The 27,219-nt window shown below is 35.6% G+C and overlaps 1 protein-coding gene across 14 annotated transcripts in view; it reads left to right on the forward strand.

Annotated features, from left to right (window-relative positions):
* The window catches only part of TRDN (triadin), a 228,633-nt gene that overhangs the window by 41,419 nt on the left and 159,995 nt on the right, over positions 1-27,219 (forward strand). For 13 of the 14 annotated variants that reach the window (XM_085056055.1, XM_085056050.1, XM_085056056.1 and 10 more), the window contains exons 3-6: positions 2,638-2,685; positions 9,158-9,295; positions 11,203-11,229; positions 23,106-23,156. In XM_085056055.1, coding sequence (XP_084912181.1) covers positions 2,638-2,685; positions 9,158-9,295; positions 11,203-11,229; positions 23,106-23,156 — 264 coding nt within the window. The remainder of the gene's footprint in view (positions 1-2,637; positions 2,686-9,157; positions 9,296-11,202; positions 11,230-23,105; positions 23,157-27,219) is intronic. The other variant, XM_085056059.1, reaches the window with a different exon arrangement.

Below are 27,219 nucleotides of genomic sequence, written 5' to 3' on the forward strand. Positions count from 1 at the left end.
ACATGGTGGTTATGATATAAAATATATCATAACAGGAGGACCCCATGTCACAGGTTGCATGTGTAAAGCTGCATATCCTTGGTGTCAATTTGTTCAGAGGCCAGAACAGGTATCAAATGCTTTGGCTTTGGCAGTGGATTTTGAGGAAAGCGTGAGACAAGAATTAGATCAGTGCTGAAAGTTTCACCCCTGTTCTATCTAGCCAGAAGAAGGAAATTAAGTTTTGCAGTGTTGTGTTTTGGTGTATTATGCTCATTCCTTTGGGGAAAGAAATGAAAGCTTGCATTCCTATCATGCTGTATTGTACAAATATGAACATGACTGAAATATTTCTAATGTGGTATGAAGGTGACATGCATTACAAAAGCCTGAGATAAGAAGCTACAAATCTCATGAAGTACATAGCGTGTATGAATATGGAGTAAGTAGCATAACACATAGAATGATCTCATATATTCTCAATATTTTCAGAAATTAAGAAAAAAAAATTGTTTGAAGTGTGCTTTGCAACTGTTCATTACTACCATCCTTTGTGTTAGAAAATACACCTTGTTAATTGGATTCAGAATTCATGCATGTATTTCATGCATTTCCTGTACACATAATTGGATTATGTATTTTAATTGGTAAATGCAACTCAATAATTTAAGATTATTTTAGTCCTAAAGATTGATTGCCCAGGAATCCATATTTGCTAATGGGCTAATAGAGCGTTCAAAATTCCCTGCCATCTCTGTGACCAATTACAGCTAATTAACACCACCCTAATTTCAGATCCAGAGTGTTCAATATTCAGGGTAAACTGATGGTGGTTTAGCCAGCCACCTAAAGGCCAGACTAAATCAAACCTAGTGAAACCTTACCAAATCCATGGAACCCAAAATTACTTACAAAATAATATTAGTGAAAATACAGAAAACACACAGAGACACACTTAGTAGAATGAGCTTGCTGTTTTATCATGGTTGTTTTAATAATTAAAAAAGTGAGTAGGCTCTTTGTTGGGGATAATTTGTTTTGCTGAACCATAAAGAGGCTTTTTAGAGACCTGCAGCAAAGGCACATTTCTGTGGAGGTAGTGTCTATAGGAATGGGGATTTAACATGATGTGGAGGCATAGAGCTCTCATCCAGTCAGATGATTTCTTTATTTTTTTTCCACTCTCTTTAAGTTAATGGCAAAACATCTGCCCAGATGTTGTGGGGTCTCCCATACTATCTTCTGAATAACACAGTCTGAAGTCACCATTTCCCTGCTGGAACTCGTGGCCATTTCTATCACTGCTTTGCAGTCACAGACAGATTTTGTCTGGCCTTAGGTAGTATATAATAATTATTAGGAATATATACATACATATCCCCCCTGCAATGTCATCTTACTGTAGTCACTCTGTTGGGTTAATGTTCACTGGAAACTTTTGAGAACTGCGAAAAGAAGAGTGTACTTATTTTTACTCTTGTGTTTCACAACAATGTACCTACCAGTGTCAAAACTGATAATACACTTGCATTTATTCAGGAAAAATATGAACTTCTGGATTATTTTAAACCACCAGCAAACCTAATGGAACAAATAATTTTGTCTCTTTTTCAAATATGCAAAGCCCTAGACAAACCTTGTATCCTGGACTTTATCAAAACACTGCTATAATCTTCTGAAATACATTTTTTACTGTAATTATAAATGTCAATTCAAAGCTTGATTAAATAGCTTATCTATTTCAAGTTCTCAATTAAATTCTTAATTGAATTATATGAGACTTCAATTAATGTACCTAAAACCTACAAAACATTTTTCCCTCTTCCATGATAAAAACTGTTAAAGAGATTTAAGCCCAATTCCAGTTTAAAGAAGGGCTACTCAGATGACATCTTGTTTCCCATGTTTCAATTTGCAGCAGATCTCATTGCTGAGTTATAAGCCCCTAGAAAATTAGTTTATACTGAAAAGAATGACAGTTTATACTGAATAGAATGAATGAACTATTGCAGTATTGCAAGTGCTACTTTTGTCCCAAAAGGTCCAGCATATATAAGATGATAAATTTTGATAGATCAAACTTTGTGAGGTCATGAAGTTGAAAATATGAAATTTCAGAAACTGTTTCAATGAATAGGGAAGGATCTAAGAGGAGAATTCATGCTTAAATGTGCTTCATGGGATATAAAACACAAAATTTTCAGTGCATAATGGTATCTGTGAAATTTCTAATTTTAAATAAACAAATCAAACCAGTTATTCATTTAGTAACAATTGCAGCAGTGCAATTCTTTGGTGTTTTGCAATTGAAGAAGTTTAAGTAACTCAGCTAGAATCAACTATATGTAATATATATTTTCAGCAATAGAATCTGTTTGTAACTTGTGCAAATGCTGTGCCTTATTCAACCACGTTTTTACATTGCTCTGATTCATGCTGTATTATCTCACACCTTCAACATATTGTTTCTCTTTTTAATGAACTCCAATTTCTGCTTCATAACAACAGAGATTGCATAACAACCACAGAGATTAAACTCCTCACTTCACTCCTTAAATTCTTCCTTTAGCCAAGAGAGAGATGAGAATGTTCATTATTGTTAATGGTGTTTCTTCCTTTTTTTATTGGCCTTTCTGGGGTTTGTCCTGTTGCCACCAGGCATAGCCACCTATTCACAACATTGTGATGATCCCTGTTTACCAGCTGGTAAAGACCTTCTGCCTGCAGTGTTCTGAATATGTGTGTGGATGATAACAAAGCATGGGCACGAGCAGAGGGCCAGGACATGGCAGCACTGCTTCTCAGCTAACACCAACTCCGCCTGGCTGGGGCTTGCAACAGCCTATTCCTCATTTTCATGTCATGCTTGAAATAGATCTGCCAGCTAAGAGATGCTCCCAGCCAGGAGATTCCCAGGAAACGGTATCAAACTGAGGTACTAATTTTACACTTTAAATGCCCTTGAAAAATGCTGTTGTACATCTATTTAACAGCTTCTTTAAGTGAAGATCTGCATTCATTGTCAGAGAACTGAACCCAGAGAAAGAGAAAAAATAAAGCTTCAAAATATTTTAGTTTAAATTTCTGTGTGTTTTAGAAAACACCACCTAATGAGGGTCTGAACCATCAAATCAAAACCTTCCAGCTGATATCAAATCAAGTCATATAAACTACACTTAAAGGCCATCCTAAACATACACTCCTATCCACATGTAGGGCTATGTCAAATGGACCTGAAATTACTTGATTACTGGATTACTTTGTGAGAGTTTGTGAATTTCTCTCACAATTTTAGCAAATAGATTCTAGTTATAACTGCTTCTTTGTCCACTTTCAGCCGGGGTTTTCTCTATGAACTTGACCTAAATATAATTATCTAAGACTGATATTAGAATGAGACAGCTACAGGCTGTAGTCTTCATGTTTACAATATATGCACTTATGAAATAGAAATTACTGAGAAAGCTGACTGTGCTTTCTTTCACAGTTTTTATATGTAATATAATTAAAAATTAAAGTAGTATTTTTATACAAATAATTTAGTGGTACTAACCAGAGTTTTATCTGTTTGTGGCTTAGAGCTTTAAGTTTGATAAAAATGTTAATCTACCAAGCAAAAAGGTAAGACCTAAGGACAGCTATGTCGATAAACTGGAAAGTTAATTGTAGGAAATTTTATGTGTATATTCAGTTTAGCATCTTAGATGTTACTCTTCAAAAGATCGCAGAGTAGAAAGAAAGAAACTTTAAAATATATAAACATTCAAATTAAAATATAGGTCTCTATATTTATTGTAGAATATTTTACTAAAAATAGGATACATTTTATTACTACAAGCTAGTATAAGGCTTTTGTATTTTATCAAACACAACAGAAATTCTCTGTCTTCATCAGCTCTACCTTGTCAGTGTCAATGAAGCAGTTTATATCTCATAGATCAATCTTTGCACCAGATAATTGCCATCATTTGTAACTTAATTGCATTCAATTCACTGGAGTCAAAATATGTAATTGATGAAAATCCAACAATTATTAACTAATTTGCTGCAACTCATTAAAAAAAAAGAGGAGCCACCTTAACATAGGTTGAACTCTGAATATACATTTAACCATTTGACAAGTGAAAATGATTGATAAGAAACTACATTTCTGGCAGAGTTATTAAGACTGGAATAATGACTGAAGGGATTTGCACACATAAATCAATTAGTCACTTTTTGTTGTGCACTTCACAGGAATAAATGACACAGACTATTAAACATAACTAAGTTTGCTTGAGAGGCTACAGCAAATCATACCATATGATTACTCAATTCTTGTTTCCAAAAATCACTGTTAAAGAACCCATTATCAGTCCTGATGAACAAAACGGTTTTTCTGTTCAAAAATACTTTGTAACTTTACAAAAATTACCTTCTATCCCAAGAACATACCTAATGCCAATTGCCAAATTTGAGAAGACTGGCATTGTCTGGTTTCAAGGAGCTGTATTGAGTTATTAATTCTCATTAAGGTTATAAATTTGATTTTAAAATCATTTGGAATTTTGAGCCAGGGAGACTTCAGAAAGGAAAAAATTAGTTGTTCAGAATTGTTCTCACATTTTTAATCAAATTACTGTTTCTATACCAATAATGCTGGAGACCTACAAAGCATTGTAACACTTGATATGCTGCTTCAAATTACATAGGGAGTTTTCAGAAGTATTAACACCTACAACACATCTGAAACTATTTCTTAGAGAATTATTTTTAAGAAATTTGCCTAAGTTTAATAAAGAAAATCCAAACAAGCTTCCAGATATCTCCAACAGCTAACGTTCTCCAACCAAATTCAATCCACTTCTCCTACTATAAGGTTTCATTGAAAGGCAGCATGCAAGTTCCTTCCATCTGATGGCAGTTCTCCCTCTGTCAGCTTTAACTCTTCCAAATTTCAGCATTTTGCAGAAGGTTCTGGAATTCTGATGTTTCCACTGAAAACAAAACAGCAAAACTGTTATTATTCTCATAGCAGTGAACATACCAGCGCAAGTACAGATGACTTCTTATTGATCTGAAAAACACCTCTTATACTGTACCAAGTAATGGAAGAATATGACAAAACAAAATGTTCTAGTGAAGCATTTCTGTGGAATCAGTGCTGTTCCAGAATATAAGTAATTTATCAGGGTGAATAGCTGTGTTGACTTGGAATTAATTATGAATGTAAAGTTGCAAATCTAAGTCCTCAGCCAAAGTGTACCATAACAAGGATTTAAATATGAAACAGCATCACTAGCAAGATGCATGCCACATACCTCAGTCATATGAAAATAAGGTGACATGTCCATGCTAATTTTTCAAACTTCCTTTGTAGTCAATGGAAGGTAGTGGGCATCTTTGGAAATTAATTCATGTAACCCTAAAACAGATTTCAGAGGAAAGTGAGTCACTTGCCTTCTGAAGGTCACAATAAGTCCTTCTGCACCTGCTTTTGAGGGAGTTTAGAAAGCACCAATGATTCAGTAGCCTTTCAGGTACATTTTCCTAGATAGGATAATTTGAACTTAAACTGTAATTAAAGGTAATTGCATAGTGTCAAAAAAATTCTTCATTATTAATTGTGTGTTTCATGTCTGAGTTTAACCCCTGCAGTAACTATTTACTTCCTCTCCCCTCCTTCAACAGGCATTTAGTAATTGTTTACTATGTTGTCTAAGACTAAACAATTGGGTTGATTCTTATTTAAAAGTTTAGTAAAAGGTAGAACTTCACAAGTCTGTATCTATCTGAGGAATACTCTGTATTCATAAAGGCTCTTTACAGTTTAAATTCAAGATCCTGCCCCTTCTACTTCCAGAGCAATAGATTTAATGTGATATATCATATGTTAATTATAGTTTAGATTAATTATATTAATCTATAATTATATTAATTTTAGCTACAGGTCAGTTACAAATTCCATATTACACACCACATGTTAGCAAAAGAAATATATTGTCAGCTTACTTTTAAAATAATTAGTGTTCTAAGGTTGGCTAAGAAATGAGAAGTTGGAAAGAAGACTGCTAATCCAGTCAAAGACATTGACTACAAGATGACTGTAAAAAATTTCATCATACTGTTCCATTGCTGGTCATCTCAAATAAAAAATATCAAGCTCAAACTTTGTTATGAAAATCTGCATTCTTTCAGCTTCACTCTTGAAGCAAGAGTATGCAAATTTTCTGGAAATGGTTTCTTTCTTTGAATGTGTGTGAGGTAAATTGAATCTTTCTCTGCACTTGTTACTACCAGAATAGTTTCTTTTCCTTTACTTCTAGTGTATTTCATTCTACTAGGGACTTAGTAGAACCTGGTATTGTCAAAGTTGTTGGGAGAACTAAAAGCATGGATTTAATCAGTCGTAATTTTCACTTCAGCATTTCTTGGTGTGGTGTTCTTAGGATTCTAGGACACAACATTACTATTAGCATTATTTTTAAAAATTATTGAAAATACAACAGGAGTTAAACAGAAGATCTGTGCACAAGGACATAATTTTCCAGGTCAGTGCCACTTCCATCAGACCTCAAGTGAGCTCATAGTATTTGTTTGATTGCAAAATTTCATTTTGCAAATACCAAAAAAGTGTCCCCTATACAGTTCCAAACTGATTTTTCTAAACTTTCTATGTTAAACAGGATTTGCAACTTGGGCCTGTTAGCATAGGCATGACTGGAGAATTTTGCCTCTGGACACTTATAATTTCCAATCCCTTTTCATAGTGTGGTATGAAGATGTTATGAATTAAAGACCAGGATATGATGCTGAAGACTGATTCATCAGCAAAGATGGCTTGCCTTGGGGTGGTTGGAATAATTTCCTCTGCTCTTGATCTTGCACTTCTCTGAGCATTTCCCTTGCCTGCCCAGGGGGGACAGCTCTGCTACCTGTGAAGCAGAAGCAGTTCTTGAACTGCTACTTGATAGATCAGTATATTAAAATAAATTGATTCCAGTTCTTGTTTAGTTTACAGCTGGAGTCCCTGCGGCTGTAAAAACCTGTGGCTGTAAAAGCAACTGAGCCCTCCCTAAGCAACCAGTGGGTAAAAGGAGGAGGGATAGCCACAGTGAAAATTGAGGCAGCTGTCCAAAGTTAAACCATCCCTGCTTGTGAATCAAAACCTTGATTATGCTGATACCTCTGGCCATGTCCATTTGGACTCCTCAGCACCTCTAGATTAGAATAAAGTGCAAATGGCATCAGGGGCCAGGTCACAGATTTACCTTTTAAGAGCCTAAATATAGGTATTCATTCTCCTGGTTAATGCTTGCAAAGAATATTTGTGGCAAATCATTTGAAAAAATTAAATCTCTACAGCTCAATGCACGAAGACAATGCAAGCAAATATGTCTCATGCTAAACAAAGTAAACATTTGCTGGTTTACTACTCAATCTCTGAAAAAAATAGTGATCACATTATTACACTAAATTAATTTCTTTGTAATTATGTCACTGCATCTTGTCACACCTTTAATGTATTTGATGTGTCTGCTCAGTAGCATATACTTATATAATACAATATTCGTGTAATATTAGCTACAATATTTTTGTCTGCATTATTAATAAGCAGGCACAAACCAGTAGAAAGTCAGCCTGGCCTTTTGTGTTTCAAAGTAATTACTTAGAAATAAAATGAATGATTGAGTGATACACTTATCTTGCAAATAAATTTTCCTCTAAATTTCATTACAACACTTCGAAAATAGCTGTTCATACTGCTGTCACTGAAAAAGTTCCTTTAAGCCTGCACTTTGCCTTTCTTTGTAGCCTGCAAGCCCACGTGAGACTGCTTCTTATTAATACTAAGATTTGGCTTGTGAGTCGGAACACTGGAGTCAGAAGTAGTTCTGAAGAGACTTGTCTTTAGCTTCATACTAAAATATTTACCTACAGAAAGATAATGTTAAACAGGGGTATGGTTTCCATCTTGATACTATCAAACTCAGTGTACATATTTCTGTCAAAACTCCTAAGAATGAGACCAGGCCAAAAGTCCAAATCATATTTGTGGTCCGCCATTAGTTGATTGTACTTGTGGAAAAGTTTTGCAGAGACCAGGCAATGACTCAGTCTGCCATTTCGAGTACAGTGGGCAGTAACATAGACTGAATGAGGGTTGTTCCTCTTCCTAAGCAATATTTGGGACAGAGTTCAAGAAAATAGATGATTGCCTCACAGAATGGTCAGAAGAAAAATGCTGTCAGAGGCTTGAAAGTCCCTCTGACATCGTGTGCCAGGTACAGAGAAATCTGGTGAAATCCCAACTGGAAAAGCCTTTAAGAGAATCCTAGTATTACCCACTGATGGTTGCACTGCCTGAGTGTCAATATAGTGGGGAGCAGAAGTCTCACTTCCACCAGAGGTTCCAGGAAGGTGGAAGACATTAAACTGCACAGCTTCCTTGTTTTCCAGTTTGCTTGCCTACAGAGGCAGTAAGACAACAACAAGTCAAGTATGCAGATGTGCACAAGTGTATGCAAAAGAAACTCTAGCAAATTGTAAGAGAAGAACCAGATACACAGGATTATGTGTTTGAAGGTAGCTGTCTGTGTGCCATATGGATTTGCATCTCCCTTTATTCCATCCCATCCTGTACATGTGCTCCATGGCAATGACATGACCTGTGTGTGTAGTCAAGCCAGGGTTCAGCAATTTCCTCAGCCAGGATTTGTGTAAAGCAGGGAGCTCATGGGGGAGATATGTCATGAGTGGGACACTGATGGCACTGAATCCCAAACAGGCATCAAGAGGCAGGGGACCTGAGTCAGAGAAAAAAAAAACTGGGCTGAAAGGAAGAGATTATCTAAAATGATGAATGTTAGAATGAAGTCCATACTTATGTTTTGTCCAACCAAGCCTCAGAAGGAGAAACAGAACTTGGAGTACAACATCAGACCAAATTATACACTGGGTCCTTAATCACTCTGTGAAAAGAAACTGCAGTAAGACACAGTTTGTACCAGTCTTGCACAGGAAGGAGAGCTGTCCTAAAATCCGTGAATAATAAAAATTAACATACACAATACTTGTTTCTGCTAAAAGAGGTAGTATAATTAATCCTGTATGAAACGAAGATTAACTTCTATTACTGAAGGAGTTGTTTGTTTTGGCGTTTTTTTCAAACCGCTTTTGTTTTAAACTCTACACTCAGGAAGATCTGTTCACAAGCTCAGCACAGAACCACTGAGAATCATTCATGAGACACTGGAAGAGTCCTCTGATTGGATTTATGGCTTTTTTTCTTTACTGTCTGACATCGTATGGAGTGATGATGATGACAGTGATGAAGGTATTTGTAATGCCAAGGCTTCTGTAACTGCTCTAACTGCTGTTTTACATGCATTAGGTTGGCTTACTCAGCTTTTAACCTCACAGACAAGAAGGTCAAACAAAATGAAAAGTGAACATTGTTGTTAATAAAGCATCCACTGGCTATTTCAATCAGTAAATTGGTCTCTTTGTTAGCTTTCATCTCATGTTTCATGTACTATTACAGAAAAGCTGTCAGAATTAAATATTACCACTGGTACATCTTGAAGTAAAGAACACTAATTTATGTAAGACTTCAAAGCCACAACCAAAATATGCATCAGGATATTGCTTCAGAGAATGGCAATAGCTATTTTCTTTCAATCAGCAAGAATCTAAAGAAACCCGTAAAATATACAAGATACATCAAGAAACTTAGAACTGTTCTTTATTTGACGTATTGATGACAAGGCAACATATTAAAACAAACAAACAAAAAATAGCATTTCAACGAGATTCCTGATCTAACAGGATTTTGGATGGCATATTGCAAATAATTCATTTTACTAGAAATTATGGTTCGGCGATTATGGTAAAATTCTTCATCTGACATCATCTGATAAATGAAAGTAAATTGCTAATATTTTGATTTTGGAAATTACTCTCCTTCTGTTCATAAAAAATCAAACCAAAACAAAAAATAAAACCTAGTTGCCCAGTATAAGCAGAGACTGCTCACAGTCAGTAGTGGATCATCATGTCACATCATATTGGTCATTTTGACAAGCAATGAGTGCAGGAGTGGCATCTTCATTTCACAGTATTTTATTTTGTATTCTATTTGGCTACACCAGAATGTAATTAAAAAGTGACATGTAATGAAACTGATTTTTACCCATTTGTTCATAAACTTGAGATATTATCAAATGTTTACCTTTTAAATATGTGCATGAGCTATTTATATTAGTGCCATATATCTGAATGCTAATAGATAGGCTGCTACATATGAGTGTATGATTTGGGCATCCTATTCTGAGATATGATTTACAGCTAGCAGAAAGCCAGTCTCTCATAAAGTTGGCAAACAGAAAAGAAGAAATATACAGAGCTTGGTAAAATTTGATCTGTGTGCATTTTTAACATTTCATAGCTCCCAAAGCATGTGCAAACTTTCAAACACTTGAGTTTGTAAGTGTTAATCGCAGTAGGAAAAGTCATAAAATACCTGACAGACAAAAATTTGAGTTCTGATGTTCACTAGGTTTGGAAACCTTAGTTCTAGCTGTGTTTGGCCCAAGTGGAATGTAATCAATATTAACCAGGAGTGTGAATAGGCAGTAAGGTACCTTTACTGCACTATATCATAAAAATTAAGTGCATGTGAGCATCCTGCCCATCTGTTCTGTGGTCAGTGCAGCTCAGGTTGCACACTAGCCACAGTCATTCAGGCTCTCTCCTTCAAATTCTGTGTCCTACATAGAGCTGGAATAACATTGCAGCAATCATGTGCTTATAGTTACACTGAAATGGATTATTTTTTGCACTGGATTTCACTGGAAGTATTGCTAGATTTATGATCTTGCTAAACTTCATATATATTTTATCATTTGGAATTAGAACTAGTGGGCCTTTCCTTAAATGTGGAAACATGCATAAAGTAAAGCAAATTATAAATTGTAGTCACAAGTAAATATTCAGAAGCACAAATAGAGATTCAAATGTTTCCTTAGTTACTACTGCACCTTGAATTTATCTACCCTAAACTCTGGGCAAGGCAGATTCTCTATGAAAAATCCAAAATCTCAGAATAGATGCTTGTCATTTGCATATAAAGAAGAAAAAGTATTTTTTTAAATTAAAATGAGTAAACATGAAAAACAGTGTTGTTTTTTTGGTGTTTTTTTAATTATATATTTTCTCTGATATTGTTTTTTTCTCTTGGTTTAGGTGAAGTGGAGCCTTCCCTGAAAAAAGGTTGGTCAGTTGCTTAACTGTAGAGGGAAAACATTTGGTAACCATTTTAAAAATTGACTGGTGTGTCTGTAATATAAATTCTGCCAATAGTTACATGGCAGTATAATAACTTGTTAGTTGTGCTCTAACAAACTCATTAAATGCACAACTCAAGTAATAATACTTACTGAGCTGTTTGCTGTTCTGTGAGAATTCTCTACTATTTCGTTGTTACTGAGAAAATCCGAAAAATTTTCCTAAAAAAGTAGAATTACAGAAATCTTATTTATATCCTTGTCGTGTTTGTGGGACTCCTATTAATGCCAAGGAGTTATATATATGTCTGGATGGAAATAAATTCATAAATAATAATATGGAAAGTATATTTAGTGAGAAATAATGATGAGGTACTGTCAAGCATTTTACCTTGAGCCAACACAACACCCCAAAATAAGGAGTGCTTCCTAATCTTCTGAAAAAATTACTTAGTTATTGTTGAATTTTTAAAGCAGACAAGTGAAGGAAATAGGATTTGTTTTATAATCTTTATATATATTGAAATTCTTATGCTGAAACATAAAACATAAGTTCAACTTCTATTAAATCAAAATGCAAATGTATTAGGAGACTGGAGTTACTGGTGATAAAACGCAAAGCTTCTCAAAACCAGAGTGTTTTTGCTCCATATGGAGCAAAGCTTGAGAATAGTAGGATGTGTAACTAGCCCTGTGTGATCTGAATTTGATATCCATGAAATTCTCAAGAGGTAAATGCCCATATTGAAGGATCTATCACCCCAGTTGCTTCTGAGATTACGATCCAGTTTTGTCTGAAGTTAATTGGAACTGGATCAGGCTGCTGTTTAATGAAACATTTTTGTCAGTCTCAATCTGGAATCCAAGAAATTAATAAGCTTCAAGACCAGGACCAATCATCTTTCTATGGATGACTCCTCATGTTTGGAAAACTTACAACTAGTGTAGGAAAAGATTCCATCTCTACTTCATCTGTAAGAACTGTAAAACCTTCATCATCACCCTGTCTCTTTTCCCATAGAGAAAGATTAATTTTTAATTTTACAGAGATTAATCCTGAGAAAGTCTTCTATATTTGGTATGAAGGAAATGGACAAAGAGCTAGTGATTTCTCTAGATCTGGTGTCTTAGAGGATAATGCAGCCACACACAGGAGAAAAGGCCCAAATTCAAACATGCTTCATCTGCCTGAACAGTAAAAGAAGTTTTGAGCGGGATTTTCCACTTCCTGGATATGTGTTCACGATTCTTCCTCTGTCCATTAAAGGATAAACATTCTCATCCTTGTCTCCCTGCAAAATGCTGTTCCTTGACTGGGACTGCTAAAGATTGTATCCCTTTCTGAGTACTGCCTTGAGCTTTCACATGGCAACATCCTCAAATAACTTACCATCTCCAGGTGTCTGGAGGTCTCCATTTCATCCTGGCTGCCAGGATCTGGCCTTGTTTATACTTGATTTTGTCACCTCTTTTGCTGGGCTACAGAAATACAGCATATGTGGCCTGAAGCCATCAGTCACTTGGAAATGCCAGTGCAGAGTACTGCACGTCTTCTCGGTGACAGGCATCTCTCAGCCCCTCAGAGCTGCTCCTGTCTCTCTGCAGACTTCTCTTGAAATTGTATAAGCACCAAAGAGCAGAATTTCCAGGGTCTAAGCCTAAACAGAAGTTTCCTGAGAGCTCTGTGATACAGTCTAGTGAACAGCTTTTCTGCTTAGGCACAGTGACATTCTCTCCCAGCGCTAAAGCTTGTGAGCACAGAAGGCAAAGCCCTGGGAGGTGAGCCAAGGGCTCAGGTGAGCTCCTGCAGGTAGCACTCTTAAAAACATCACAACCTGTTCCCCTGAGCACGAGGTGCAGATCTCTCCAAATAGCTTTTCCTAGCTAATATGTGCTGTCATTTCTATGGTCCATAAAAAAGACTTCCAGAAGAAAAGCTTTCCAAAAAATGACAAAACAAAACAAGAAATGCATTTGTGGGTTGTTTGTTTTTTTTTTTTCCATGTTGCTGCTGTTAGGACTGGACCCAAAAGAGAGCCATCTACAGAAATAGATCTGGAGATTTCTGGGTGTCAAAACGATAGACTCATGAAATCAGAACCAAATTTTTTGAATATGGATAGTTCTCTCTCTACAAATAAAAGACCATTTCTGCATCCAAGTCCCTTCCACTCTAAGCAGCAATTTTATCTATAGCTTTGTGAACAATATTTGTTTAGGTGACATTGGCATATGAACATTCTAAACAAGGAAAAAAACATCCTGTGAGATTGTGCCATACACTACTGATGTCTCCAGAAAATGAACAGATTGACATTTTCCCCATTTTTACAGAAAACCTCTCTTAAATTTCACTCTAGAAATATGCACTATGGTTGCTGTGCCTGATATTGAAGCACTTGTATTGGATCTAACCCAAAGTTATTGTGGCATTCATTAATAGAATGAGAATTTTTGAAAAATCTCCATGTCTATTTTTAGTGAATGGACAAGCCATCACTCTTTTGCTTTGCTGACTAGCAGCTTTTATGAATGTTAAAATATTTGCGCAAAACTTTCTTTATAATTGAATATAGTAACTAAAAAAATAAGATTGCTGGTATCACAATACAACTGCATGTTAAAAAAATTCAAGGGGAATGTCAAGGACATTGTCTAGCCCTGAAAGAAGGAAAGTCTAATCATAATTATGATCCCAAAGAAAGCAAAGATCACTTTCTTAGAGATGTAAATTAAAAGCAAAGATAATAGAAGTACAAGTAATGACAATGGGCTTCCACAGGCAATGGGATTAATATCAGTTTCAGAATGCTTTAGAAGATGTGAAAATATCTCTCAAGCACCTTTTTTTATTGCAATTATTTTTGCCAGTCCAAGTCTTATCACTAATATTTATCTTCAATAATTGGAAAAGAATGAACATGTAATATTGTCTGGAAAAGTAGTATTCTTCAGTGGACATAGTGAATTATTCTGGAGGGGACTTTGCAATCTTTAACAATGCATATTCTCAACATAAAAAAACTATAGGGCATTTTTATACAAGATATAGAGAAGTTTAATTCTTTCTTTCAGGCTTAATTTGCTTTTGGTTTCATTCCTTTCTACAGTAGTTATGACTGATAATCTTGCTCATTTTTTCAGGGATAGATTCATCTTCAGAGACACATTCAATTATTTGACAGCCGTATGGCTGTATGTTATCACTAGAAATTATTGCTACAAAAAAGAAAGTGGGCTTATTTGCTTGTTTATTGTTTTTTTTGCGGACACTACTGGCCTCAGTTGTGAGTTTGGAAAAGAGCTGAGAAGCCACAAAATCGGAAATAAAGAACTATAAATAATAAGGAAGTGCAGACACTTCAGCATTTACAACCTGCCTAAAAAGGTCATTATTAAGCTGAAAGTAATTTTAATTTCAAAAAATACAATTCACTTAAAAAGCAGAGTAAGAAATAAAGCACCATCATGGAACTATTATCCATCTCTATATTATCAAAAACTTTTATTATTGGCATAAGATTATTCTTATCTAACAATCAAAAGAAATATTTCCTTTAGGCAGAGATGGATTTTCTGTGAATTAGACTATATACGAGAATTTTTTTTTTTTTAGCTTTTTCCTAGGAAAATTTAATTTAAAAAGTCATAGATTACAAAAAGAAGCCAACACAGAATAGAAATTTCTGCTAAAGGTCACAAGGAATTTTGTAAAATACAAATAAGCTTTCTGGCAAAGCACCTTATCCATCTGTCTTCAGCTCAAATGAGAGTACCATTGCCAGAGTATTAGGCTGGTTATTAATACGCTGAAGACACATCATGGTTTTAAAAGACATGTCAACTTCTAAGGGTATGGTCAGTTACCCTGACTCACCCTCGGCAGCTCTGGCCAAGGTGCAATTCCCCCAGATCTGACTCCACACACCCATTCCTATTTACCCTTTCTCCACCCCAAGGTTAGTCCAGTCAGAATTTATTCAGCACAATCTATTGGTTTCTTCAGATGTGGGTATTGATCTGTGCTAACAGATAAAGTGTTTCCAAAAGGAAAGGTTCTCAAACCAGGCAATTTCCTGCATCACGTTTTAAGAGTGATCAAGCAAACATATACAACAACTTTGCTTGGGAAAGGGGAGAGGAAGGGACAACCTGCTTAAGGAAGACTTGTAGGGGATTTGTTAATTTGAATTAGAAAGTAGTTTTGATAGGATAGGCTGGATAAATCCAAAATGAACTGGTTTAATATCCAAGCAGGGTAGGGAAAAACATGAAAATATTTAAGTCATTAGTCCTACAGTTTATCATGTGTGTCAGATTGTTTTCATCTATTTAAGTATCTAAGGGTGTATGATCAGACCAAAAATCCAGCTCACTAAGTGGATGGGATGGAAGTCCTTATTTCTTCCCTGGAGTCACCAGTGCCTCAGGAAGTATATCAGAACTGTTAAAAGTATAGTGATGATTTCCAAAGGGAATTCTGCATACTCCAAGTATTTTTCCCTGTGAGGAGACACAGTTTTTGCATGGTTGCAATCTGTCTACAACTTCTTGTGACACAAGGCTACAGACAGTTTGGAAATGAACTAGAGAAAATAACACAGCCTGAAAACTGTTACTAGAGTAGTTGTCATATACGTGTCTTAAAAAATAATTATGCAGTTTAATTTATCCCTAAAGTATATACCTATTTGTACTGATAATGCCTTCTCAATTCAGTTTCTTTTATGGTGTTGTAGGGTAATGTTCACTTTTCTGTATATGAGTTGCTATTAAAGATCTCACTAAAAGGCTTTCACTGCCTCCCTAGGCTACACTTTACTATAAAGCATTTTGCATATCTTTGTGTAAAGTACACCCTGTGTTAAAAGATGGAAATCATTGATTGGTTCAATTCTCAGATGTTAAACTGCTTTTCCAGATATGTATTTTTTGCATTTTTCATTTTTGTGGCATCTATTTCTGTGGCATCCATTTCTGTTATTAATGTTTTTTTAACAGTTTCGTCTGGTTTTACTTACACTGATCAATACAGCAATACCATATCCACCATAAAATAGCGTTTTATAACAGAAAAAAAAATATTTTCCATATTACCCAGATGAAAAAAAACAATATACCACCAGGGAATAGGAATGTTCAATTACAGTTATTTTGCCTACTGTAGAATAGTGATTTGGTTTCAACTTGAATTGAAACTTTTTAATCCAAACTTACCAACTATATTTTAAAAGAGAGAGAGTGAGAGAACTTTGGGACACAAGGGTAGTAGGGACCCTGGACAGAAGTATAGCAAAAGGGAGTTCTGCAGCTGTTTAAGTTATCATCTTAAATCAGGGAAAACCTTAAGTGAAGCTATCTATGCAATCTTCATGGAAATCTTAATCTGTGCCCCAACAGTGGAACACTGGGGAGGTTCTCATTCTGAGACAAAAGCAGATCCCCACTGGCTGCAGGCTGCTGTGCTTGAGACAGAGAAAATGCCTGACCTGGAAAATTAAAAGCTTGTGGGATTAGCTTTTCAAGCAGCCTTGGTAGATACATGAAAATTCCCAAATATATAAAAATGGAGGGAAAGGTCGATGATGCTAATCTGTGATTTCATAATGAAACTGTTTCTATAAGTACATAGTAATATAATGAAACACTTCTACTCACAATTAATTGCTAAAACTATTTTATTCTGTAGCAGAAAGACTACAGTTTCAGACACAGCAATATAGAAAACTATGTACATATTTAATTTTCTTTAGCATAGAGAAAGAGAGGAGAGAATATGTTCAGTATAGAAAGTTGGAGATCATGAAACAGTGGCTTATAAAAATATTATCACACTTGGGAATCAAAGCCCTACTCAGCACAAGGATGAAGTTTTCAGCAGGTCCTCTACAGTCAATTTGCCTCATAGATCAGTGAAACGGCAATACTTTTGAAATAATTTAATATCTGTTGAACTGTATTCTATTCTATTTATCTTTTCCTTTATTTTATAAAGAAGGCTTAATGTATATCTGGAAGGTGATGTTAAATCCCCATCTTCTTGGGGAACTTAAGGCTTACTTGTTTTCTGTATGTTACTCGAAGTACATTGTCCAGAAATATTTGAGGGTCATGTTCTCCATATCTCTGATAGCTATTTTGTGATGTCAAACAAAGCACCAATCATAGGCAAAAAGCAAATAAGGTAAAGTAGCTGAGCTTTGCTGAAAAGCTTTAGGACCAGTCAATGTCACTTCACAGCATTGCTCACAGAACATATTGGTTTGGGTAAATATTCACTAAAGCAGAGGGTTTGCACCAAGAAGAATGAGAAATGGTCTTCTGTGAACCCTGTAAACAGTGTTCTCATATATTAAATGAAAGAGACACTGTATAATTCTGCAAAGTATGAAAGAAAAAAAAAAGAAAATAAAGAAGAAATCTTTATTCTTGCTCTAAATTGTAGTTGTAATTTCCAAAGAGGTGGATAAACAATTCTGAAATCCTGTTTGACAGGTGCTGTGGCCTGGTTTTTCATGTAGTAGATGAGCACACAAACTGTTCAGCATTTTCATCGATAAGCGCAATTTGTCCCCGTTGCATTTTCAAGAAAGATCTTACAACACATGACTTCAGGAAAAATTATTATTATGTATCCCAGCCTGAAGTTGCTATGAATTCCCAGAACAGGGACACTGTTCTGGGAATTCTAAGAAAACACTGGGGATAAGAGTGTGCTGCTGGTAGAGAAGTCACCTGAATAAGTCATAAGTCACTCAGACTTTCCAGCACTGAATTTGGTTCCTGGATATGGGCACAATACACCAATTTAATTCCCCAAATAAATATTTCCTGCTTTTTGTTGTTGTTGTTGTTGTTTGGTTGGGTTTTGTTTGGTTTTTTTTGGTCCCTGTGCTTTTTTTCCTGGTTTTTTTGTTTTGCTATGGGGTTTTTTGCCAGTAGAGTACAACTACATGATGTATTAGTAGTTAGATAGAAGTTTCTCTAATGCACAGCTTCCTTTCTTCTCTTCTTAGCCCCACAAGGATAACTGTCACCCTCACCAGCTGGTACTATCTAGATTAAAAATAGACATCAGCTGCACAATTGCAAATTTCTCCTGAGGATACCAATAGCAAGAGAGTTGACTACAATTCTTCACACAGACAGCATCTTAAAACACATTAGAAATGACATCTCTCTCATCTTCTAAAGCTCTTAACACCACTCACTATTGCGTTGCCCTCAGTATCTATTTCCACAAACTCTTTAGGATAATCAGGTGCCTGCTACCAATTAGTCTTGATAAACTAGCAAGGATGTAGCCACATTAAATTGCTGGCAACAGCTGTAAGTGTTTTAACTGCTCAAAAGCAAATGATTAACCTCTGGCTCACCAGGACTCTGAATTTTGCTCATTTTCCTTTTCACACTTAGATATTTGTAAGAGAAAGAATGTCAAAGCACTGAAGGTATATGTTGCTGTGTTATCTGTAACAGATTATGAAAAAGGTGACCAACCGGTAAAATTTGTTAGGAAAAAAATCTATTCTTGTTACATGAAAAACTCAGTCTGCTTAATTATACCTTTAAAACACCAGATATATTAACACTACATTCTATCTTCACTGAAGTATTTAATTGGAAACAGGATGGCTTTAAGCATGGAGGGTAATGTTTAATGTCAGGTTCAGAGGTCAATTCCCAGTTCTTTCGCCGACTTTCGGAGTTACCTTGGGTAAAGCATTCTTGTGTTTCAAATAGGGACCCTTTTTTCCCCCCTCACTATCTCTCTCATATCATCAACATTTCAAATACAGTTTTGGGGGGGTTTTTAAAGGTATATTTTGTCTGTAAGATGGAAACTCAGCAGAGGGTGAGGTGTAGGAGCTGTTTTAACAATGCCAGAATTCTACTCACCATTTTATCCTCTAAAAAATCAAGATGCAAGGCTGTGCTTTCCCAGTAAGAGAAGAAATGCATTCCTCAAAGTTTGGACTCCTGTGTTACAGAGATGGGATATTTATATTGTGTTATGACTCCATGTGGTACCTAAAGTAATTCATGTAGGCTAAGGCTCATAGATGCTATCATAACACAACAAAATTAAAATAGCTGAGAAGAATGCTATCCATGTTACTTTGTTATAAAAAAGGACGTAACAAAAAATCAAAATCAGAAACAGAAAGGCAGACAAAGAAGGGAACCAGGAACCAGGAGAATCTCCTCATTCCCTAGCATGACAGGCTGTGCTCTTCACTCACATTGATGTAAACCTGCACGTTGCTGACCCAGTAGTTCACACACATCCAAGGGACTGCAATTATTTTCTCCCATCCTGATCTTCCTAGAGCTGGAGTGCACAGACAGTGCTGTGCTCTCGTTAGACACTGTCAATGGCTGTTAATGAAAATTAGCAGGGTGAGGGAAGTTGCTGCCCAGGCTCTGTTGTTCAGCAGGGATTTTCAGTAAGGCTGCCTGCAATACTGATCCTCAGCTGGCTGTGAGGGTCTGCTTTGGGTCAACAGAACATAAATATATCAGCTTGCCAGCAATATAATTGAGTGTGTCTCCTTCCAGCATCTTGAAATGGTTGACTCCTAGAGTCCCCTCCTGTTATTTAAAATTGTCTCTCTGCACATTCTGTACATCTGCACAAGACCTGAGGTCTAGAGAAATCAGCATCAAGAAGTATCCTTATTTAAGGAAATGCTTATCTATTCAAAACCCAAGCGACACAAGGGGAAAAATAATTTTTCGTGTCTGCCCAATAATTTAAGAAAATAAACGATGAAATACAGCTTTTAAAATACATACTCCCTTCAAATAATTTAATAAACCGTGCTGTCATCTCATAAAGAATCTGGATGGTTGCTGTGGTGACAAAGATTATCCTTGCTGCTGCTTGATTCTGTCATTTTTCTAAACATGAATTAGTAATATTTAGGATTTATTAACAATGTGTCACACTGATAGAGCTAAATTACATGCTTTAAACTGGCCACGTTAGTGTTCTGTGATATTACAACCACTTTGTCAACTCACCAATAAGATATGATGTGATTACCAGAAAATTAAAGCTATTTGTCATAAAAGATGAAGCAGAGAGTATCAGAACTCTCAGAAAGCAACAACAAAAAAACTCCAATAATCTAACATATTTCCTGATTTTAAATACTTTGAAGTTAGCAAATAGTTACTATTTTCTGTTTTGCAAATTAATGCAGATTAGTTTATACTGAGAGTAGATTTATTTGTACTGGGAAAATTTGGGTTGTAATCAGAATTGATGTGTTCCAGGCTGCAATTTTTTATGAAGGTTCAGACTGTAATGGGGAGTTTGTGAAGACACCTTAATGAAGGGACACTTTGCACTATATAAAAGCATATATGCACACACTTGTGTGTTGTGAAGATGTACTTCACTTCTAAGAATTTGTGTATATTTCTTTACGATGTGTGGTATCCTAATTGTAACAGAAAGTTAGATGAAATTCTCAGCATGGCTGTCTAGAAAGTATCTTTCTAGAAAGTGCGCTAGAAAGTGCATTTGACTGGAATATTTGTGTGAATCAAGCTTCACTGCTGATACAATGTGAGCCAGATTTAGATAACCAGCTCTAGAGTCATTGCTTCATACATATTTTGCCATCAAACTACCAATAAGCTCCCTAAATCAACAGTAATTTAATGCCTTTTTATTTGTTTGGTTTTGCTTGTTTTGTGGTATTTTTTTATGAAGGTTTATTCTTATACTAATTTTTTTCAAGAAAAATAAACCTTTTTTCTGTAGTGAGACACTTAATAGATGGTAGAAATGCAGCAGAGCTGAGTCATTTTAGAGCAAGCAAGGGATATGTATCTGTGTAAATGACTCTGCCTGAAGAATCTGATTTATTCATATTCATCTCTGTATGTAGGGTGACCTCTTCAATTGGAGATATGTCTCCACTGTATGTTGCAATGCAGAGGAAGTGACTCAGCTTTCTTTAAGTCCCCTGAGTCAGTGTTTGGAGGCAGCTTGGAACAGTGGCATGGAGAGCTGCTCAGATGTGCCCAGAATTAGGGAGCAGCCCTCCATCTGTTCCTGTCTTGCACCATTCCTACCCCTTGTGCTACCTAAACTAGTCCATGCATCCATTTAAACGGAACAAGTGGAAAAAGTCTGAAAATCCAGCAACAAGATTCTCTCAGTCGATAGAAAAAAAAAATATCCTTACATATTTGAAAGAAAAATAATCTTGGCTCAGATGAAATACAGTAAATCAGTACAGTATATTTCTTCCTGTTCTCAGTCTCTGAGGTTTATATAACAATAAACGAACTACACACTCAGGCTGAAAAAAGCAAGATGAAAACTGAATTAAAACTCCTTTTAGCTTAATGACATCATATAATTAGCTTAGTTATATTTCCATACATTAGTGGCTAACAGTGATATGCATTTTACCCTTTGTTACTCTTTATCTCAGTGAAATAATATTCTCTCTATCTAAGGCAGCATAGGTTGATGCCACAGAATAGTTGTTTTTGGCAAACCACGAACAATAATTATTTCAGAGATCAAATACTATTTAATAAAAACATTCTACATTATTCTCAAGGACTTATATAATGATTTGGGGAGGAAAGATTCCATTTTCTATTTTCTTTGGCAATGTGTGTCCTGTTACAACCTGAGAAAATGACTAAGGTTGTAAATGAAAGATTTCAGTTGTTTTCAACAGGCATTGGAGCAGCTTCTTAGAGTTGAGGTGCAATACGCATAACTTTTTCACTGTTGGATTAATTTTGGGGTCAGTGTTCTTGTTATTTAGACCCTGCAGACTAAAGGTAACACTGAAGTAAAAGGAGGCATCTCCCACAGAATCTAGTGAGATTTGCATTTGCTTTTGTCAAAAACAAATTTGATCCAGTATTTTAGACTGGTTTCTTACTGCAGGAAATATATGCACAATATGATAAACTGGGCACTCTTTATGGTGTTAATGACTTTATTTCACAGCTATAATAAATGACCTTTAAATTTCTACAGCTGTATGCAAAGAGGGCTATGTAAGCTTGAATTAATTCTGCCTTCCTTTTACAAAAATTCAACATTTTGCATTTTCAGTATTATCCTGGTTTTGACATAAGGACAATAGAAAAAAGAGTTACATAGAGATATATAGCAGTAATTTAATGTCAATATTACAGCTGAAAAATTTTGTTCAAAAGGAATGGTATAACAAGGGCAGATAAATACTGTACCCCTTCCTCCTCCAGGAAGGCAGTTCTCAGTTTTTGTTATACAGCATGATCAAAATGAGTCATTCTCTGAGACAGCAATCAGGGAACTTCTATCTCTGTGGTTTGCATATTGCATTGAGTCCACCTTTTATTGTGTGTTGGAGATACCAATTCTGTACATGAGCACTAAAAATTTTAGAAAATGTAATAAAAAGAACATTTTTCCTTTCCAAAGCTAATTTTGGAAACATAAAGTACAAATCTTGGTAAACAACTCAAGATCCATAGAAAAAATGTTTATTAAAAACATGTTTTTTCTGATTCATGACCAACATATCTTACTGTACAGCTATTACAGATCAGCAAAACCTATTTCTGCCTTTAAAAGTAGCTGTATGGCTCAATCAAAAACAGAATAATTATTAAAGACACTAAATGTTGTGATTTTTATCCATATATATCATCTGTGTATAGACATAAAATTGTATATACATAATATTGTATATAACTCTGAATATGCAGGTGATAAAGCCATGGCTCTGCCATAATATTTTAAGCATTTTCAACTTTTTTTTTTATTATGAAAATGCATCTGATATTTTTGTGTGTGAAAATTATTTTAATATTGATAAATCTGCTTTACATTTTTTTCAGAAATTCAAAAGCAGAAAACTGAGAGACCTGAAAAACGAGCACCAGCAAAGGGTAACTATTTTTTCAACTGTTTGCCTACATAAATATGTGTAATATACAGTGTCTTTATCAACTAAGTATGTTACTGTTGTTGTATCATAGAAGTATTTAAAGATCTGTTGGCACACATTGCAAACGATCAAAAATTCATGTATACCTTAGCATTAGCAAAAAAAAAAAAAAAGTAATTTTATGCTTGTGTGGCTAGATTGAAAATGCACATCCATAATAAGATTCTCCTGCCCAAACTTTTCCAGAAATCTTTTTTCTAGCAAAGGTGCAAGAAAGTTGAGTGTTGATGAACTTCCTCTGGTGCAAAAGGCATGAACTATGTTGGGCAAGGAAGAAAACAAATTTATAGGCCAGTGGGTGCCATCCAAGTTAGGAAGTCATAGTTAAGAGTGAGACAGGTGTGTATCAGAGATAACAAAAACTTCCATTTTAACAACCTGCTCTTTTTCAGACTGTTTAATCTCTTATAACTGGCACTTTCCAAAAATCCACAGAGGAACTGGTTTGGACTGGTTTTCAGAGGTCATATAAATGAAGATGTTTCCTGGGATATCTATGGGTTTTTTGCCTAACAAAGCTCCTCCACAGAGGCTAGGCCAAATAAAACTTGATGATCATCCCTCTGATGCATTGGTGCTCTGCTCAATTATGGCAGGAGGAAGCAAGAAGGAAGCTTATTAAAAATAGTGCATATACCCAGAAACCCTCCCTCACACAATTATATGCATTTCTTTATATATTCTTAGAGTCTTTTTATAGTATTTTGTACCTCTGTAAAATGTTTTTATAGTATTTTATGCCTCCAGTTTTCTGCTAATCAGGGTCATCTGGACTACCTAGAATTGTTTCCCAATGACTTAATAAATCATGTTGCATCAAAGTGAATTTTTTAAGGCACCAGTGGGCTAGCTAGGGAATCATGAACTCAGACCCATTACCAAGAACCCCAGTTAAGGTCTTTTCAAGTAAAGTAATCTAAAAACACAAATGATATTGCAATCTTGACCAAAACAGCCTCTTGTGTACCATTTCATCTATACAGAAGTGCATTTCTTTACACAGAAGAACATTAACAGTGCAGAAATTATTACAAAGTTATAAGATGCCAGGAAAAAAATGGTTCAGGTGTCATTAGTTAAGTCCCATTATTCATGTGCCTGATAACTCAGTCTTTAGTTATACAAGCACTTACTGAAGCACAAAACAAATATTCTTTTTCTATATTTTGTTTTCATGTTTAGTCCCAAAAATGAATGAAAGCATGACTGGTACATAGGAGGAATAATTACAAGAAAACATTCTGTCTGGCCTCAAACTACTGTGTGATAAAGGCATGAATCTTTAGGGAATTTTACTGTTACCTTCTAAAGTACCCTCAGGAAGTATGTATAAATACAGTCTTTTACTGCTTTTAATAGGAAAAATCCAGAGGTAAAATGAATGTTTTTAATAGCAGCAAACAATGGAAAAAACATTTCAGTCCTCCGCCCAAAAATGTGGGAATACTAGAGTTTCAAAAGTAATTTAATTATATTTTTTTCAATAGTCAAATCCTCTGAGTCCAAGTCCCACAATTTTCAAGGGAGTTCAATCCATAAGCCTCATTTTTGAAAGATTGAACTGAAATATGAGGAATAGTTATAATGAATAAAAACCCCAGATGGAAGTGGTTGAAATTATAAGATTCAAACTGTATTGAGAGCCAGGAAAACTGGTGCCCTAAAATTTGCTTTTAATTAAATATTTTGATAAACTACTAGCAATAATGTCTATTTCAATTATTGCAGTCAATTTGATCCTGGAAAGAAGAATGACTCTGAGAAATAACTCCACAAAGTCTTTGGTCATGCTTAAGAGCCCTGAAATTAAATTATTTCACGATAACGAGTACACATAAGCAAAAATTCACTACAAAGTAGGGTCTTTCCAGTTTGGTATATGAGGCATTAATACTTTCACAAATGCCAGTGGCACCCTGGGCTGTATGAGCAGGAGCTTGATCAGCCAGCAGAGGCATGAGGGATTGATTACCCACCTGTACCCAACTCTCCTGAGATCACATCTGCATATTGTGACCAGTTCTGGGCCCCCCAGCTCAGGAAAGGCATCCATAAACCGGGGCAGGTTCAGTGTGGGGCCACTGTAATGGCCAGGATTGGAGCAGTTGTCCCCCTGGAACAGGCTGAGGGGTGGGGCTGTCCCAGCTTGGGGCAGCTGTGCTGAGATTCTCTCATTTTGTGATGCTTTGTAGCTTTTGCAGGAGGATTGTAAGCTGCTGCTGAAAACTATTTAAGAAATAGGTGATATAACTGTTATTACTATTACTACCAATAAGAGTTAACTCCACATTACGTTGGCAAAAAGCAAGAACAATAATAAAAATATCGAGATAAAAGTATATGTAAGTACAGAAGTTCTGTCTAATGCAAGATCCAATGATAGTTTCTGATTTTTATGGAAAACCAATCTTACTAGTGAAATGAATTGTGCTGCATTTCTGGGAAATAGCTCTAATTACAACAGGTATATAGAGGGAATAGGAAAAGTTGCTTTACTGTGAGGTTTTTCCCAAAATCACTTCACTAATACATTGCTGCTGGAGTGAGGTATGGAAGAAAACAGTATAATGGTGGTTACCCCTGCAGACATATATTAAATCACAGTGATTTTAGAACAGATAGTTGTGTGCCTCTGAATTAACATTAATTATTCCAGTTTTTTTCAGAATGTATCTTTGAATTCAGCCTGATTTGATAAATAGAGTCCAAGGCCCTTCAAGACTATTTCATTTAATATGCATAGCAAGCATATCAACTTGTTGTTAGGGCTGTACTGATAATGCAAATATTAAACACCACTTAATAAAGCTATTGTATTTTATTGCATTTTTCCATATGGATCAATTATGAGATTTTAAGGACAAATATTATAAGTTCCCATAACTTAATTTGCTGTAGCTGGAAGACAAAGTATTTGAGACAGCTAAACAGATAAATAGAGCTAGACCATACAAACCCACAGTATGCTAGAAGCCCACATAATTCCACCAAGTTAGCAAATCAAAAGGTATCTTTCTGACACAGGGGCTGCCTAGCCTCATTTCTCATGGTACAGCTACAAACGTGTCTGCGTTAACTCTAAACTGGAGAACATGGTACAGATGGCAACACAGCTGTAGTTTCCTTAAATTATTTATTTGGATGTGGGAGCCTGTGCCACTCTCCAGGCCAAACCCCCTTTTTTTTTTTTTCAGTGTTTCTTCAAGAAGAATTAAGTTATAGCCATCTAAAGTTATTTTACTTCCGGATGAAAGCATCTACACAGAGATTTAATGCTCTCTGACTAATGCACTCTAACTTCATTGTATTAGTTCATTTATCTTAACTTTCCTGAGAGTGCTGCTCTGTGGACAAGCACTTAGTCTGTGAGCTGCAGCGAGCGATCTCTGCTTCATGCTTACTGCACTCATCACCTGGCTTTATACTAAGCAGCAGGCTTAAGACTTACTCAGCTGGAAACTATTTTTACTTCTCTTAGGTGTGGAAGTAGTGCCTTGCTACATCTCTTTTTGCGCTTTCTGTTTTGGGGTGTGGAATGTCTTTGTTGGAGAACTTTATGGCAGAAACACTAAATCACGTCCCTCTTCACTACTTCTACAGTTTGATGCAAATAAAATTTATTATGATGATTGAAATATGGAAAATTCTCTCATATATATGTGCTATGCTTCCTGTTTTTAATTTTATTTGAAGTAGGTAGCAATATTAAGTTTGGAACACATTGTTAAATTACCTTAAAATTTTCCATTTTAAGCTCCTATTTTAGGTTATTTATAAATTTATCACACTCCAGTCACTGAGGATGAGATTTCCCATGTTCATCTTTTTGCCTCAGGCTGAATTTTCATTCAAAGACATGTAAAAATGTTTCAGCAATTTCCAAAATCTAGGTTAGAGAAAATTAGGTTGGGGTGTTATATTTTTTTCGAATGCTAATGACAGTTCATTCTGAGCTTATGACTTTTTGGTATTTTCAAGGAAGTCCAAGAAAATTTCTTTTCACT

Source organism: Lichenostomus cassidix, chromosome 3 (assembly GCF_008360975.1).
Source record: "Lichenostomus cassidix isolate B80296 chromosome 3, HeHo_3.0, whole genome shotgun sequence".
Taxonomy (NCBI): domain Eukaryota; kingdom Metazoa; phylum Chordata; class Aves; order Passeriformes; family Meliphagidae; genus Lichenostomus; species Lichenostomus cassidix.